The sequence below is a fragment of the Rhodamnia argentea genome, chromosome 2 (assembly GCF_020921035.1).
Source record: "Rhodamnia argentea isolate NSW1041297 chromosome 2, ASM2092103v1, whole genome shotgun sequence".
Taxonomy (NCBI): domain Eukaryota; kingdom Viridiplantae; phylum Streptophyta; class Magnoliopsida; order Myrtales; family Myrtaceae; genus Rhodamnia; species Rhodamnia argentea.
In genome coordinates this window covers 19,093,823-19,113,050 of record NC_063151.1, presented here as the reverse complement: position 1 = coordinate 19,113,050, position 19,228 = coordinate 19,093,823, and the positions used below count along the sequence as shown (strand labels likewise).

The 19,228-nt window shown below is 40.2% G+C and overlaps 1 protein-coding gene across 2 annotated transcripts in view; it reads left to right on the top strand.

Annotated features, from left to right (window-relative positions):
* The window catches only part of LOC115739559 (probable LRR receptor-like serine/threonine-protein kinase At3g47570), an 83,680-nt gene that overhangs the window by 57,082 nt on the left and 7,370 nt on the right, over window positions 1-19,228 (top strand). Inside the window, exons 2-3 of one of the 2 annotated variants that reach the window (XM_048274502.1) lie at window positions 5,385-5,849; window positions 6,105-6,426. In XM_048274502.1, coding sequence (XP_048130459.1) covers window positions 5,385-5,806 — 422 coding nt within the window. In that variant the 3' untranslated portion in view covers window positions 5,807-5,849; window positions 6,105-6,426. Of the gene's footprint in view, window positions 1-5,384; window positions 5,850-6,104; window positions 6,427-19,228 lie in introns of those variants that run through there. The other variant, XM_048274501.1, reaches the window with a different exon arrangement.

Sequence of the window (19,228 nt, the reverse complement as noted above, 5' to 3'; positions counted from 1 at the left end):
TTAGAGAGTATTCACATCAAAATATAACTAGTTTTTAATTGATACATGCATGCCTCACAACGTCGTCTCTCACTGATGAGCAGGTTTATCAATCAACTACGAAATGATTTTAACTTATTAAACTGTTGTTAGTCTACTAATATTTGCCAATGACAATGACCACTACTCAATCAGGCTTGATCATCAGTCTTCGGTTTATTTTTCAAAGTAGGGGACTTCTAAATTTTGGGCTCATTGGTTGACTTCAAGTCAACATTTGGAAGCCATCTAGATGTATCTATCATCCATCCCTGAATACACGCACACTTGTTAGAATTCAGATGATATGTTGCTGCAATAACTATTTTGAAGTTGCTCGATTTCCTTGAGATACACATTGTGAATCATGTCAGAGCACTCGGCATCCGTTGCTTATTAGGAGTATCTCGAATGCCGGCTTGAGTAATGTAAATATTGATGAGAATCTAATGCCCTGAAAGCTTTTCAGAAAGAGAGTTTCCTAATAAAGTGGGGGATAAATTATTCAACTCCTTCACATTCGCGTAATGAAGGTTCAATGGATACAAAACGCCCGTCCAGCCCCTTCACACAGTAGACTCCTCTTTGAATCCGATATGTGCCGGCATTGCGCTGATTGGACTTGAAGGGAACATCCCGACAGCCTGCCCTCTCGTAAATTTCCAGCCCGACGTATGGGGAAATACTTGCGTGGACTACGTGCAATCACAGCCATTGAAATTTGCGGGATCTGCGTGAGACCCACGCCACCGACAGCTGTGGATGGCCCCCGTGGTCGACACGGATTGTGATTGGACCATGCAACATCACGGCGGCTCTCCCGCAGCATGTGCGGTCAGAGACGATGAAAAGTAGTACCGACAACTTAATGAATGGACAGTGCAGTCAAGGTCGACGACGGTCGACGGTTGATAGTTTCTCATCCACTGAATGGCACTCATTGTCTTGACTTGTCCGCAGGAAAAAAAGAATAGAAGAGAGGAGTCCCCCAAAAGATCTGAAAAAGCAACACCTTCTCAAAATGAGGTTATTACTAATTGATTGTGTACGCTGAATACGAGAATAAGAACCGTGAAATCTTCAATAAAAAGATGGGGCGCCATGTGGCAGGTTATCATTGGTTAAACTTTGTTGCCGGTATTTCGTTGCCGGACGATCGGCCTCGATTGGCCGGATAGAACCGAATTGACACAACCGCAAAAGATTTAGAACTGAATTAGCAAAAGAGAAAGGCTTAGGATTGAATTGCCACAATCGCAATAGATTTAAGACTTTTTTTATAATTTTCCTAGAAATGGTTAATTCAATAAGATTTTCCTTGCAAAAGTGAGCCAAATTATGTTATAATAACCAAAATCCGCCAACTATAGCAGAAAATGTTCATGTTAAACAATTCCATGGAAACCAATTACGGTTCAAAGGTATTGAATGGTGAATAAGTTCACTAGGAATGTCGTAACTTTTGTACGACGTTCGCTTGAATGTCATTATTTTTTTCTCTCACTTGATTGTCACATTGAAGGAAATCATTCACTTAAGTACCACTTCAAACAAATCATCTAAGTAGACTTTTTATTATTATTCTATTTATTTTTCAATGACACATGGATTTTTTTAAAAAAAAATTAATATTTTTTAGAATTTTTTATTATTTTGATATTTTTCTTTTTCTTTTTCTTTTTCTTTTGATTTTTGTTGCTTTTTTCCCCTTAGCCGGTGAGGGTCATCGATGACCTTCGCCGGCCACAATCGACCGTCCTAGGGGTGAGGGAGGGCCGTCGCGGCCCCGCTAGTTGAGGGCGAGAGCCATCACGGCCCCGCCAGCCATGGGCGAGGCGGCACTCACCCCCGGGGTTGTCAATCATGGCTAGCGAGGGTCACCGATTACCACAACCCTTGCTAGCCAAGGGAGGAAAAAAGCAAGAAAAAACCAAAAGAAAAAGAAGAATTGCAGAATAAATTAAAAAATTATAAAAAAATTCACATGTACATTAAAATATTCAAAAAAATCGTTCAAGTGGTGCCACATTAGCTTTTTCGGTGTCCATGTAGGATTTTCGGCGAGGCAAATCACCGATGGCACTAAAGTGGTTGATTTTTCAAAGTTATGGCACTCAAGAAAGTGAAAAAAAAAATGTTATGGCACTTAAGTGTATGCCACACAAAAATTATGGCGCTCTCGATGTACTTATCCCGAATGAAAGGACAAAGTTCATCCACCATAATCACTACTTTTTTCCTAAAAAGAAAAAGAGTGCCACTAGTTGCATTTCACTGGGAAGATAATCTCTTTCTTTTCCTTGCCATAAGCAGTTTGACCCGAAGAAACTCTTTCTCTTCTTCTTTTTATAGAGCACTGAACGACCCATAAAAACAATAACAAAAAACAGAAAGACGAAAAGCGCAAGCTGTCCAGGAAAAATCGACACCTTCTTTTGGATCTCTTCACAGTTTCCACTAACATTGATCCTGCCTCTTGTTTCTTCTTGCCTTTGCTTTCATATGTACCCGCTTTCTTGTGCTTCGAGTCATGAAACTCCTAAGCATGAGTTTTGCAGAGTTTCGATCGTGCCACTTGCTTCTTGGTATTGCTTTTGCACTGTGCTTTAACCATGTATCCTCTACCACCAATGAAACAGACAGACTCGCACTGCTCGCATTTAAGGCTAGCATACCGGTAGATTCTTTCGGTGTGCTCAACTCATGGAACAATAGCATCGGGTTTTGCCAGTGGCATGGCATTACGTGCGGCCGCAGGCACCGGAGGGTCACAGTCTTGGACTTGGGATCACAAGGTCTCTCCGGATCAATCTCTCCTCATATTGGAAACCTCAGCTTCTTAAGGGAGATGTTGCTACAAAACAACAGCTTCAATCAAGAAATCCCCCTACAACTCAACCGGTTGCGCCGCCTGCGTATCCTACGATTGGACAACAATTCGTTAGTTGGTGAAATTCCCAAAAACATGTCGGGTTGCTCAGACTTGGTCGCCCTCAGACTTGGGTTTAACGAACTAACTGGAGAAATTCCTGGAGAGCTCGGTTCAACGCCGAAACTACGAGTGTTCGACTTGGGTTGGAACAATCTAACTGGGAGTGTGCCTTCTTCCATTGTCAACTTATCCTCATTGGAGATCCTCTATTTATCCGGAAACAACTTGGGTGGGAGCATTCCCCAAGTTCTAGGCCACCTGACGAACTTGAAAGGGATTGGCGTTGGAGGAAACAGATTGTCAGGTACAATTCCACCGTCGTTACTCAATCTCTCTTTGCTCGCTAATTTTGATGCTGGAAACAATAGGATACATGGGACTCTTCCTGTAGGCATAGGCCTCAAACTCCCGGATCTTGAATTTTTTGGCATTGGTTTGAACCAACTTGAGGGGCCGATTCCTCTATGGATATCGAATTGCACAAAGCTAGGCATGCTTCAACTTAATTATAACAGATTTTCCGGAAAAGTTCCTTCACTGGAAAATTTGTATAAGCTTCGTAGGTTGCGAATAGATGCTAATCGGCTTGGAAGCGGAAAACCTGAAGACTTGAGCTTTCTATGCTCGTTAACTAATAGCACCGACTTGGACGTGGTGGATGTTGCTGGGAACAAGTTTGGTGGGGTGTTACCCAAATGCATAGGTAATTTATCCACCAATATCACCCAACTTTCTTTGGGCGAGAATCAAGTATCTGGTGAGATTGTAAAAGAAATAGGGAATTTTATCAACCTGAGATATTTGAGTATGGGTTCCAACCAGCTTTCTGGTGTTGTCCCCTCAAATTTGGGTGCTCTACAAGACGTAGCAATCCTCCGATTAAATGATAACAACTTGGGAGGAACTATCCCATCTTCTTTGGGAAATCTAACCAAGTTAATTGAACTATATCTTGGGGGAAACAACTTTCATGGGCAAATCCCTGGACATCTATCAAACTGCCTGTCTCTTGATCTGCTTGATTTATCTAATAACAATCTGAGTGGTTTCATACCCCCACAACTTATAGGTCTCTCGTCATTAGCGATTGTTCCGAACTTGTCCCGTAATCGTCTAACCGGGATTCTACCCACAGATGTTGGCAACTTGAGAGCTTTGACTTCTTTGGACATCTCAGACAATTTGTTGGTAGGTGAAATCCCCAGTAGTTTAGGTCATTGCACTTCATTGACATCACTCAGAATGGGGGGAAACTTCTTCCATGGGTCCATTCCTCAATCAATGAGATCGTTAGGAGGTATTGAAGTGCTAGATCTTTCACGCAACAATTTGTCAGGTCAGATTCCAGAATTTTTAGCTGTATTTCGCTCCTTGAAACTTTTGAATTTGTCGTACAACAAGTTTGGAGGCATGCTGCCACATGAAGGAGTCTTTAAGAATGCTACTAGAACTTCCATTGTTGGGAACAATGAGCTCAGCGGCGGATTGCCAGAATTTCACCTCCCCAACTGCATCTCCAAAAGATCCAAGAGCACAAAGATAAATATAGCTATATTGTCTACTTCTATTATTTTCGGAGTTCTCGGAATAGCTCTTATTGTGACTTTTCTATATGTTCGTTTGTTAAAGAAGAAAGTAAATGAACCAGCTTCAAGTTCGATAAATGACTCACAACCGAACATGTCATATGGAGCACTCCTAAAAGCAACAAATGGGTTTTCTTCAACAAATTTGATCGGTGCTGGAAGCTTTGGTTCTATTTATAGAGGAGTACTCGAGGACAATGGAATTGATGTTGCTGTGAAGGTGCTTCATTTAGCCCGTTATGGTGCCCTGAAGAGTTTCATAGTGGAGTGCGAGGCATTAAAGAACATCAAACATCGAAATCTCTTGAAGATACTAACAGTTTGCTCGGGTAGTGATTATCAAGGAAATGATTTCAAGGCCTTAGTCTATCAATTCATGGAAAATGGAAGCCTGGAGAGATGGCTACACCCAAACGCAACATCCGGCAGAAATGAACTCCCTAAAAAGTTGAATTTCATTCGGAGGATAAATATAGCTATTGATGTTGCTTCTGCATTGGAATATCTTCATCATCATTGCCACATCCCCATTGTTCATTGTGACCTAAAACCAAGTAATATCCTCTTAGACAGGGAGATGGTCGCACATGTTGGCGACTTTGGATTAGCGAAACTCCTTCTTGGATCATCCCTTGATACCGTAGTTAATCAGATGAGCTCAATGGGTCTTAGAGGGACGATTGGTTATGCTCCACCAGGTTCTCTCTCTCTCTCTCTCTCTCTCTCTCTCTCTCTCTCTATGTGAAGTTTGGTAGATAATGTAACTCTTATAGTCTTAGGCACATTACATTCTGATTTGAAGATCCACACTCAAATTTAACTTGCACTATGATCTAAATGTGTGGCAGAATATGCACAACAATGCGAGGTTTCAAGAGAAGGGGACGTCTATAGCTACGGCATTCTCTTACTGGAGATGTTCACGGGGTTGAGTCCCACCGATGATACATTCAGAGACAATTTGACTCTTCATAGTTTCGTCGCGAAAGCTTTGCCTGGACGAGTATTCGAAATTACAGACAACATTCTGCTTCAAGAAAGAGAGAGACATTTAGGCATCTGTGATCCCCAGCATTGGCATTTCAAAAGCGATGGCATATTTCAAGAGTGTTTGGTTATGGTGTATAATATCGGAGTTGCTTGTTCATATAGTGAGCTTGGAAGACGGATGAGCATTAGCGGAATTGCAAATCAGCTGCAACAGATTAGGAAGAAACTGTTTGCATTGGGTTTACATGGAGAAGATGAACTACCAACAGTTTATGTTTAGCTGTTATGCCTTTGGGGTTGTTAAAGCAAACGGCAGCGGACAGGTAAAATCTACAACTGAAGAGGATGGATCATTCTTTTTTCCTCAAAACGATAGTTGATCATGATTCTCCATATGGTGCACACACATTCTTGAGTACTGTTGCTTTACTTAGACTTATGTTTGAATTGAATCCAATATAAATTGTCTCGCTTTTTTTTTTTTTTTTTTTGGTTCTTTTCATTGGTATGATGCTTATCAAGAGAAATTGCAATCTATTATTGGAAATCTTATTCAAAAGAGAGCTTGGTTTTTGCAGATTGACTGGGAATGGCTCGCCATGGCTTTGTTTCGAAATAATCCAATGTCATGACTTGATCTCTGCTCCTCAAACAATGCTTAGTCAGCGATAGACGATACGGTTGTTCTGGTGGGTGAATGAGGATGTATAGCTTCTGGATTCAGCATTTTGGCATGTGGTAATTCGAGAACACGTATTAACTGTTGATGCGCGTAGCAGGAATTATCCAAGAATGCTGTAATAGAATGGTGTAACTTGAGTGTATTGGATTTTTCTTGGGGTGCAAGTGCACATTATTCTGTACTGATACTTCTGAAGTTTACTACTGTCCTTACTTTTATTTTCGCATGCTGGTGAAGTTACTAAATCGCCTTATTTACGGAAAAACACTTAAATGGCATCTGCATAAAACTTATCATAGATATATTGATTGTCACTTATTTCAAAGGGGATTCATTAACACATAAATAAGCAACTTTTGACAGCAGTATGCTTAAACTTACTTCTCCGAATAAATTTTGATTATTAGCATGGAGAAGTTACTGAATTTAAAGAGTATGGAAGTAAAGCTATTTTTCAACATGACAGATCTAGTAGTCCTTGATAATTTCATACGCCTACGCCTACATTCCTCGGTGAAAAGTCCCTATGGTAAGAGACTAACTTAGCACAATTCTTTTTTGCCAAACCAAGACTCTAAGTTCAGACCGAGTATATACACTTAACTAATTTCTCGTATGGAAGCTATTAGTTGCGTGGAGAACTAATTTATCGTATGGAAGTTATTAGTTGCGTTGAGAGATTATCAACTATTAATCGGCCCAAAGTTAATTCACATTGAAATGTAACTGGTTACTAATACATACATACAAGCCATACGATGTTGCCTCTAAACTGATGAGCAGGTTGATCAATCAACTTAAAATGAGTTTTAACTGATTAAGCTGTTGTTAGTCAAAAAATTAGTTTGAGGTAAATTTTTTATAGGTGTATCAATTTGAGGGTTTACGTGATATTAACCCTAAAATAAATGATAAAGATTTGCCGGTAAAGAATTGATAAAATAAATTGCTGAATAAATTGATGAGTGCTATTGATTGCGCATCCCTACGAATGAAGTTCTCTCGGCTATTTATAGCCAAACACGAGAGTTAACCGACACTGGCAGTTGTTATTCTGAATCCTAACTGCCCCAAGATTCTAGGACGGGATTCTCTGGAACTTTGGGGCGTAATCTGATAACCGCTCTTTATCTGTGTAGTGGTTTGGCTTCAACTCTAACTCTTCTTCATCCTTCATGTTGATACCACAGTAAGCAACATTCCTTCAGTTGGCTCTTACTTTCATGGACTGGCCCATATCGAAAACGGCTGCCTCATTTGGCTGCCGATTCCAGCTAATGACTAAAACTGACTTGTCGACAATACCTCATGGGCTTCACTGGTCTATCGCGACAGCACTGCCGATGTCTCATCGTCATCTTCATATGATCATACGATGTGCTGCAAGAACTACACTGTGAAGTTGCTCTATTTCCTTGAGACATTCTTTTTTAATACTGCTTCTCTTCGTTCCGAATAGACCCATCTTTTCGGATGCCGGTGATTATCATGAAAGAAAATGAAAAGGACCATAAAAAGAAAAGAAAAGGACGGCTGGGACTGTGTATTGATCAGGTGAGAGGGACATTAAGGTGGCTAAACAAAAGGTTAAACTTGCAGTGCAAGCCGGCACTTTATTGGAGAAGGGGGGGCGACGCGGTGATCGGAAAGTAGTGTGCCGTTCTGAAGAGCGACAGAAGACTAGAAGAGTATCGAGTCTGCTATTCATCTATTGACTGGCTAGACTTGCAGTGCAGAACCTGCTTTCACCTCCTAGGTTGTTAATGCGCTCGGACTAGGGGCCGCGTTTTGCCATTCCCATTCGCCAATAGCTGCTTCTGCCCACATAGTATCGAGGGACAGACGGTCAAAATCGTCCTGATGATTTACGAAGTAACGCAAGATACTTATAACCTTTGGCTTCTCTGGAGCGACAATCCTTGGTTTCTAACTCCAGTGGTCATCCTTCCCTACCATGGACGAGAGCTTTGAGGCCCCACATCCCACGACTAACATACAAATAAGTCTTGTTTAGCTCTATCAAGCATCCACAAATTGTCTCCGCTTTTCAACGCCTGGATCGGCCATTTGAGCCACATTTCCTAATCCTATGTATAAATCAGTCACCTTCACTGCCTCCATCCCAGACGCTTCACGATCCTCTGACTCAAGATGAAGGTAAAAATACCCGTTGCGGCCATAAATTTTACTTCGAATTCACACTCTGTTCTCTCACACACAAATACACCAAAAGCATTCATTGGTCAATCGACTTTTCACGTCAGCCATTGGTTTTGGTCGATTGCAGCTCTTCAGCTGGATGCAGAACATGCTCAACACCAGACAGGAAAAGAGTCTACTCGTACAGCCTATGAAGTTTCAGCAACCCTTAACTGTAAGCTCTATTTTCACATGTCTTTCTAATGGATGATTCTTAACTCATCAGGTGCATCGCAAAAATCTACCGGAGATACAAAGGTACCTAGTTTTCCAATCCACGTTGTTTATATTTTCAAGGATCTATTCCACTTCTAGAGAACACTTGGTTTTGTTGAGAGTATGCCAAATCGACGTAGATATACATGAATTTCTTGTCGTCTCTTGCATTGGCGAAATATAATGTCTTGTTAAACCTTAACGTTTCAGATTAGGTGAGACTAGAACCAAGAGAAGAGTTCACTGACTGGCCGGATGGATTACTTGGAATTGGGACTTTTGGGAGAAGTAATTTCAGGGGAAGCCGAATCTCCTGGAGAAACCATTTTCATCTGAAGATTTGCCGGATTTTTCTCCAGAGGAAGTGGGAAAGAGCTAACCAATCTTTTGTCCCTTAAAACAAGCGCCAAACAGACAAACGTATCATGGACCTCCCGCTGGATAGATTCCTCAACTGTCCCTCAAGCTTGGAGGTGGACCGCAGAATCAGAAGTTCGCTTCACAGTGATTCTGATGACTATGATGATGATGAGATTGATATTGAGCGGACCAAAGTGCGATACTTGGTAGATGCAAGGAAATTTGCGCAAATAGTAACAAGAGGGCAGAAGTGGATTTATGCCAGCATCCAGTTTGAGAGGCATACTTAAGAATGAAGGATGGAGGAGGTCCTTCCTTTCATCAATATTTAAAGGTTTATGCATTAAGACCATGAGTTGACCTTTACGGTCCTTAGAAATTCATGGATACTATAACATTATTTAGTCTTTAACGCAACTTCGCACGCTGGATGGTGTGCGTTTCCCTACCAAAACATTGCCTCTCCTACTCAAAATCCAATTTCATATTTGTCTAAGTTGCCGTTTAAGTCGGCTTTTATATGTAATACTTGGTTAAAGATTCTCTCGAAGCCTTGTCTTGTCCCACCAGATAAGAATGAGATGACCTTCGTTTATTCTTGTACTGATTATACCGTCATGTTTATCTTGACATGAAGTCAAGTTTACTAGCTAACCCTTCTTTCCCATGGCACAGCTTTGAGGACAATAAATACATAAGAAAATCTATCCCCAGATGCATCTCGAGCATCATTGACCAAGAAATACTTGCAGGATGTGCTTCTTAATCTTAGTAGTACAGCCACCGCTAACCTACTTGTTCATCGGTCGGGCTGTGCTTCCATTGCTGCATGGATGCTTCAATTCAATGCTGCATCTTAATCGGCAGCCACTTTTCCCAGACGCAACGGAAGTTCAAGTTATGTTCCTTTCAGGATAACGAAAGGTCATGGCCTTGTTTCTGAGTTGCGTCAGAAAGTGTTCATTACCCACTTGCGTTTCAATCCATGGTTTCAGATTTTGTTTGGGAGACGTAGAATCTGCCTTCATCCAATGCAACGTTAAAGTCATTAGGTGAGAGGGGCCAAACCATTTGCACTTTTACCAATTCAATTCTAAATCTTTTAAATTTGCCGATTCAGTTCTATTGATCGGAAATAATTGACGTGGTCTTATTTTAAACAACATTTTAATATTTTTTCAAATATTTCTATTTATTTTTTACTTTTTCTGTTTCTTCTTTTGTTTTTCTATTTTTTCCCTCCATCAGCCTCAAGCAAGAGCATCCCTAGCGAGGGTCGTCTTGCCCGGGCTTGTGAGGGGTGCCCTTGCCAGGGCCGGTGGGCCCGGCACTCGCCCAATTCGGCGAGGACTGAATTGAAAAAAGGTGCAAAGGTTTAGGATTGAATCGATAAACTTAAAATGTTGAAGACTGAATTGGTAGAAGTGTAAAAGGTTTAGGAATTTTTTGACAATTTTTTTGAATGATGTGTATTAAATCTTTCTAGGGGTACAAGTGAAGATTCTAAGGAAAAACGACGATAATGATCCCTAAACTTTGATTCAATGTGCAATGTCAACTCTACTCTAATTTGTTCTATGTGCTCTTGGAATTTGGTTCAATGTGGGAAAAATTAGCAAAAGAGTGATAAACTTATTACACTTGTGCCAATTCAGTCACAAGCATTTTAATTTGGCCAATTTAATCCTAAATCTATTGAACTTATGACAATTTAGTCATAAACCTTTAAATTGTATCAATTAAGTCCCAAATATTTTGACAGTTTGCCAATTTAATCATATACTTTTTGATGATTTGCCAATGCCGCTCTTCCAGCTAATTTTGATCGAAGATCACTAACGTGGCAATTCGGATACCACCAATTGTCATGGCCCTAGCCATTGCCAACGATCGGCGACCTCTGCTGGATTGCCGAGGCTAACAACTGCAGAAGAAAATAAGGAAAACAGAACAAAGAGAAATGAAAAAAGAAAAAATTTCGATTTGTTTTTACATTACAAAAATTGTACATATCGGTGTCACCCGTGCCACGTGGGACGACCCGGTCTGACTAGATCGCCATGTCGCCGATTTCCTCCAAATTAGCCGAAAAGTTAAATTGACAAATCGAAGGGATTGGGATTGAATTGGCACAAATGTGGTAGGTTTATGACTTTTTTGGTAATTTCTTTATCTAATGTACAATGTCGTCAATGAAGTTTAGTTCAATGTTCAATGTGATTCCTAAACTAATTAACATTTTCATGTAGTCCCTAGACCACATCGAATATCTACCAATAGTTTATGGGACATATTGCAAAAATTAAAGTTTGGAGACAACATTGCACATTAGGCCAAAATTCAGGGGACCTCGTTGCATAAATTAAAAGTTTAAGGATGATATTGCACATTAAGCCAATGTTCAAGAATAATTTGTACTATTATCATAAATTCTTAAGCACTGCTACTTATATGGTATGCTAATGTCATGCATATTGGTAAATTTATTAAATCAGTTTGTTTGGAAAGCACCTAATGACTTTTGCATAATACTTAATATCAATAGTCACTTATTTAACTGGAGATTCTTTAATCACATAAATAAACAACTTTCAAAGGTAGAAATTACAAACCACATAAACATTTAATACCACCTACCAATATGCTCAAACTTATTTCTCTAAATAATTGTGATCATTTGTTAAATTATATCTCGAGTTTGAGCCCGAAAGAAAACTTTTCTAGTTTGAATAGTTTTCTTAATTAGAGTTGATTTCCTATTTAAGTTGTTAGCTAGTTTCAATAGGTTTCTTGTTTTAAATCCAACTCTAGGATATATATGAAAAGGCTTAAGTACACTACAAGTGCCAAAACTTGTGTACGGCGCTTACTTCAGTGCTAAAACTTTCAAAACAATCACTTAAGTGCTAAAATTTTTGAAAAACGATCAATTCGGTGCCAAAACTTTCAAAACGATCACTTAAGTGCCAACTTTTTTTAAAAACGATCACTTTAGTGTCAACTCTACCGAGCCACGTCGGCTCAAATATTAATAAAAAAAGCACGTGTCGGATTTTCGGTAAGCCACGTCAGCTGAAATTGAAGTTGGCACCGAAGTGATCGTTTTTTAAAAAAGTTGGCACTTAAGTGATCGTTTTGAAAGTTTTGGCACTAAAGTGAGCGCCGTACACAAGTTTTGGCACTTCTAGTGTTCTTTAGCCTATATGAAAAGTGTCTTCATTTTGAAGATCGTCCAAGAGCTTGCTTCCTCATGAATTACACCTTGAAGCAATTAGAGAATGTTGATGTCCATTGAAATTCGCGAATTCTTTTGTGAGATTGAGAGGTTTTTCCGATAAAAATTATGAAGGTAAATGGTAGAGTAAGTTATTTGATGTACGTGGGATTGGGAAATACCGAGAGTGTTTAATTGTAATGCCGAAACGCAATAGAAATTGGCTAAATAGAAAATTGGAATGCAAAAGAGGAACAAATTGTTCTCTCAATTGCGATTACCAAAATTGATAGAATCTCAAAAGTCTACCTCCACTAAATGTCTTAAACACCCTTTTATACGGTATTAACCCTAATTTTAATAAGAAACATAAAATTATGAAAACACTACTAGAATTACGAAAAATGCCTAAAAACCCATCTAAACGACTCCGAAATGCAAAAAAATGACATCGGCCACGGTAAAGCAATGAGTTCTAATCAGCGGCCCGTTTCTATGCGACCAACCAAAATTCAGCCCATTCTAAGTTCGCCAACTCTGAGTGCATCATCCTCCCCCGCTAGGAAAAGATTCACCGTCGAATCTACTTCGTCTTCATTGACATCAATCTCCTCGGGTTCTTCCTCATCTGCATGATAAGGTGACAAATCTGCCACATTAAAAGTCCCGAATACATTGTACTCACCCGGCAGCTCAATCTTATAAGCATTGTCATTAATTCGCTCAAGAACTCTGAATGGTCCATCGGCTCTAGGTTGCAATTTACCAAACCTGCTAGCTGGAAAACGCTCTTTTCTAAGGTGAGTCCACACTAGATCACCCCTTTTGAAGACGACTCTTTTCCCGCACTTATCAACCTGCTGCTTATACTTCATGTTACGCTTGATGATCCGGTTATGAACCTATGAATAGAGTTCTTTGATTTGCTTGGCATGCTCATCTGCATCTAAACCGAACTACTTGTGAACCGGCAATGGCGTGAGATCTAGGGTAGTAATTAGATTATGCCCATAGACTATCTTGAAAGGACTCTTGCCCGTAGTTTGATTCCAGAACCTGTTGTAGGCAAATTCCGCCTAAGGTAACACTAAGCCCCATTGCCACGGCTATCTCCAACCAAACTTCGCAGAAAGTTTCCCAAGCTTCGGTTGACAACTTCGGTCTACCCATCAACTGGGGAATGATGAGAGGAACTAAACTACAATCTGGTTCCCATGTGCCTCCAAAGACTGCGCCAAAAGTGACTCACAAACTTCACATCACGATTTGAGGTCATGGATTTGGGAACTCCATGTAACTTAACAATCTCTTGCAAAAACAATAAAGAGACTTGTAAAGCATCAAAGGTCTTGTTACATGGAATAAAGTGCGCCATCTTCGAAAATCTATCGACAACCACCATTATGGAATCTTTATTCCGCTGTGTTCTTGTCAATCCCAAGACGAAATCAAGGCTAACATCCTCCCATGGTGCAACCGGGACAGGTAGAGGCATATATAAACCAGCATTGGTATCTCTGGTTTTTACCACATGACATACCCCGCACCGCTCTACAAACCGAGTCATATCACACTCCATTCGGGGCTAATAAAATTGTTCACACAACAAGGCCATCGTCTTATCCAGTCCAAAGTGCCTAGCTAGACCTCCTACATGACTCTCAGCAATAATGGATTCTCTCAAAGAACACTAAGGGATACACAACCTGCTGCCTTTGAAAAGAAAGCCCTCCTCAATCAGAAACTGTTGAAAGGGCCCTATTTTGCACTTACTCCAAATATCTCCAAAATAAAGATCATCAACATATAAATCCTTAAAAGAATCAAAGCCCAAAACTCTCACATGTATCTTAGATAGCAGAGAATGTCTTCTGCTCAATGCATTTGCTACCTTATTCAGTACTCCCGCCTTATGTTTAATAGTCAAACCGAAAACCCGAAGAAACTCTACCCACTTTGCATGCCTAGCATTCAGTTTATGCTGCCCATTAATGTACTTCAAGGCCTCATGATCACAATACGGAATAAATTCCCTCAAAATAAGGTAGTGCTTCCAATGCTCCAAGCTCCTCACTATGGCGTAAAATTCCTTGTCATAAGTCGAATACCTTCTTTTCGATTCGTTCAACTTCTCACCGAAGAATGCCACAGGTTTATTTTTTCTAGCTCGGGACGCCCCCAATACCAATGCCCGAGGAGTCACAATGCACCTCAAAAACCTCACTAAAATCTAGAAGCACTAAAACTAGGGCTTCAGTCACATTTTTCTTCAACAACTAAAATGCAGCATCCGCCTCTTTGGTCCATACAAATCTGCCTCCCTTCGGACAATCCATAAGAGGCGCAATAATGGTGCTAAAATCCCTAATAAACCTCCGCTAAAAGGACGCTAACCCATGAAAGCTGCATACCTCATAATTATTCTTTGGAGTCTCCCAATTCGTAATAGCCTCGATCTTAACAGGATCCATTTGAATGCAATCCTTCGACAAAATATAACCTAAAAGGCTCACATGATCGGTTAAAAAGTGACACTTCGTAGTGTTGACATACAAGTTCTGCTCCTTTAAGGCCTCAAATACTCTTCTCAAGTGCTGCAAGTGTTGCTCAATCAAAGCACTTTAAATCAAAATATCATCGAAATAAACGACAACAAATTGGTCAATAAAAGGATGAAAAACTTGATTATGAGCCTCATAAAAGTGCTTTGCGCGTTAGACAACCCAAAGGGTATCACCATCCATTCATATAGACCATCTCTAGTCTTAAATGCCGTCTTCCACTCATCTTCGTGTCGCATCCTAATATGATGATAACCACTCCTTAAGTCTATCTTCGAAAAGATATTCACCCCATGTAACTGACTAATCAAATTATCAAATCGTGGGATAGGAAATCAATACTCGATTGTGATTTTGTTGACAGCTCGGCTATCTATGCATATTCTCCACGACCCATCTTTCTTAGGAACCAACAAGGTCGGTGCTGCATAGGGACTTATGCTCTTCTAGACTGTGTATTTCTCTAACAGCTCATGCACTTGTCTCTCTAGCTCCTCATGCTCCTTAGGAATCATTCCGTAAGTTGCCTTATTAGGAATAACAGCTTTTGGAATGAAATCAATACAATGTTGAGCGTCTCTCATGGTCGGCATCCCGGATGGCATCTCTTCCGATACAACATCAGCAAACTCCTCAAGTAAGAGTAGAACTTGTGTAGGAATTTCGAACCTGTCAAAATTCTACTCCATCACCTGTTGACACATAAATTTTGACTAATCTTTTTCAGTCATTTTCTGCATAAAAAATTAGAGCTACTTTTAGTTCTAAACAAAAATAATCAAATCAAATTTTTCATGTTTATTTCTGGCATTCATGTATTGCATTGGCATACAATTGGACCAGCAGAGCATTTGAGCTTAATTTGACGGGCGTTTGGACTAGACATGAGGTGAAAAATGCACTAAAAAAGTTTGGACTTGAAAGAAATATTTTCTCAGGGACTGGATTACAAATACTTAGAACTTCAGGGACCGAGTGTAAATACTTAAAGTTTGAGGGTCTATTTTGCAAATAGCCAAAAGAAGGATAGGTGAGAATGGTAGATAAGAATGGGAGATGAGAATGGTAGATAAGAATGGTAGATGAAGAAGGGAGGATGGAGAAATTTGGTTATAAAATAGGGAGAGTTCTTGAGAGAAGGAGTTTTTTTCTTTTGGGGAGGAGAAAATTGGATAGTTCTTGAGATAATTTTCGTGAGATAAAGAGGTGATTATCCGGAGTTCCAATCCCGTCGGCAGCCTGGAGCAGTTTCACACCAATTTATCTTGCGTTGCTATCTGTGTTTCGATCGACTCGTGCCAAGTACCACGACGTTCAGCATTCAAGGATCTATCACTAGCAACCGATGGTACGTCGATCCGATGTTTAGAGCTTCTTGTCCAAGCCTCTGAAGTTGTGCCTCTTGCTACCCGTTTCGGCCTACTATCCGTCAATTTTCTTGCTGCTGTCTAGCCACTGTTCAGCCTTGATTCATAGGTAATCACTCTCTATTTTCATGTCATTTGAGGATCTAACATTGCTATTATGTGTGATAGATCAATTGGAAGTGGTCTCTAGTGAATCGCGTGCCGAAAAGTGCTAGTTTTTTGGCGAAAATTTCAGCTTGTGCACGTGTATATTTTTTGGCTTAAAAAAGAAAAATGCTTTGCGAGTTCCAAGGAGTAGCCATTAGCGGGCCTTTAGGAGGGGTCCGCATCCGACATCCACAGGCAGCTGGACGACGACGACCCACCAACCATGGTGTTAAATATTTTTCCTTACAAGACCCACAATCGGCAGGTTTTACCATATGTGGTGTTTAAAGCCTTTTTTTTTTTTTTACTTTCTGCAATTTATTTTCTACTCATATCCTAGTATCGGGAAGGACGAGCCTCCCGCTGGTGGTTTGTAAATTTAGTTTCAGCAATCTACTTTCTGTTTATATCCCAAAATCGGGACGGCCGAGCCTCCTACTAGTGGTTTGTAAATTTACTTTCAGCAATTCATTTTTTGTTTATATCCCAGAATTAGGAAGGCCAAGTCTCCTATTGATGGTTTGTAAATTTACTTTTAGCAATCTACTTTTTGTTCATACCCCAGAATCAAGAAGGCCTAGCTTGTTACTGGTGGTATGTAAATTTACTTTCAGCAATTTATTTTCTGTTCATACCCTAAGATCGGAAGAACGAGTTTCCTGCCGGTGGTTTATGTGAGTTACGCATATGAATATGTGTGGTATAAATTTCAAAATAAAAAAAAAAGGAAAAAGTTCTTGGAAAACTTCCTAAAAAATTTCAGAAATTCTCAAAAATTGAGAAATGGCCACGATCAACTAGCCAATTATATTTTTGAGATTTCTCCTTCCGATATTCTCGAAATGACGATTATACCCTTTAGGGGTAAATCGTTCCCAAAAATTTTCGAGATTTAAGAAAATGTCAAAATGAGGGTTTGGGTCGGGTTAGGTGACTAATCCTTTTGTTTGGGTTTTCGAATCTCATCGTTTCTTGAAATGACGATTATACCCTTTAGGGGTAAATCGTTCCCAAAAATTTTCGAGATTTAAGAAAATGTCAAAATGAGGGTTTGGGTCGGGTTAGGTGACTAATCCTTTTGTTTGGGTTTTCGAATCTCATCTTTTCTTGAAATGACGATTTTACCCTTCAAAGGGTAAATCGTCTTTGATATTCCAATAAGTCGTGAAAATTGCTCAAAATAAGGGTTTGGGTCAGGTGGATGGTAAATCTTATTTTCGACGCTTTTCACTCCGGATCTCGTCCAAAATGACAATTTTTCCCTTTTAGGTCAATTGTCTCAGATTTTCTCAAAAATTACGATTTTTCCCCTCATGAGCAAATCATGTCCAAATCACTTCTGTTTACCCTATGAACCTTAATTGGATGTTGTCTAAGCCAATAGGGTTCTACTAGGAGTGACATGCTAATTTGATGCGATTTATCCTCATGATCCGATTCCTTGATTTGCACACTTTCTTTATTGATTATGTTTGCTAGGGTAGTTATTCCCATTTGCATGAACTCCTAGATTTAGGATTCATACCCCACTCATATGCATGAAATCTCGAGGTTAGAAAATTTAGTCAACTTAGGTACCGAAAGGGTGTCAACTCTGAATGTTGGCGTAACTAAATCCCCGAACCCACTTCTCTGGTTCTCGTAGAATCGAATAGAAGCTCCCGACTATTCGATAGAGTTTTCCAATCATACCGTCCAAGAAATGATTAGTGGTGATTCCGAGGCATGCACACATAGCATATATCACTAGACCGCACTAAAAATCAACCACATTATCCTCCGTTGAGATTTGGGTAATGGGCCTTGGGAGGAGCCCGCATCCGAAGGTCCACATGCAGCTGGGTCGGAAAGACGACCCATTAGCCCTCACACTCGAGAGAATCTCGAGAGGGTCGCAACATCACCACAATGGAAAAAAGCTCAAGCACGTTCACCGCCTCTTCCTAAAACTCTAATCTGGATAGCAAATTATTCTTCACCTTCTTTCTCAAATCCGAAGGACCTAGGGTAATGGTTTGGCCATCCTTCTTGAAGGTGTACGTATTTCTAAAGCCATCATGTTGTGTCTTTCTATCAAACCGCTAGGGCCTCCCCAACAGAATATAACAAGCATCCATTGGGACCATATCACACCACAGCTCATCAGCATACTTTTTCTAATCGAAAATTAGACAAGACAACTCTTGCTCACCTTCACCTCGTTCACTTTCTTAAGCCACGACAGCTTGTATGGTTGAGGATGATCTTCTGTTTTCAGCCCCAACTTCTCCACCATGGTAGTGGACACCACATTCTCGCAACTCCCTTTATCTATTATCATGTTGCATGCTTTTCCTCCGCTAGTGCACTTAGTATGAAAAATATTATGCCTAAGCCACGAGTCATCTTTCCCCATAGTAACATTTAAAATTTTTCTAATGACTAGGGACTCACTAGAATCAGAATAGATAATCTCTTCCCGAACTGGATCCACATCCTCTTGTTCTCCATCAAATTCATCATAGACTAGACCTTCATCAAAGACTGAATTATCCACAAGTGTCACAATCTATTGATTCAAACAATTAGCAGTGAAATGCCCGAGTTCCCGACACTTGTAACACCGCTTAGCTGCAGCTCCTCCCCTACTAGTTCCAGCACTACTATAGCCCTCCTTGGATGCGGGTTTAGAACTCACACCCTTAACTACTACGGGTGTCGAATTGGTTGAAGAACTCCCCGCTTTTCCTTGAAATTCTTTGCCCGACCACCGACTTTGAAATCTCGAACTACTACCCTTCCTTTTACACTGCGCCTCCACCTTCAAGGCCAATCTATACGCATCCTCATTGGTCCAATACTGCTGTAATTGGACAACATCAAAAATTTCAGTCCAAAGCCCCGCCAAATAACAAGCAATTATTTGCTCATCTTCCTCAAGCATATCACAACGCATCCGCAAACAATCAAACTCATC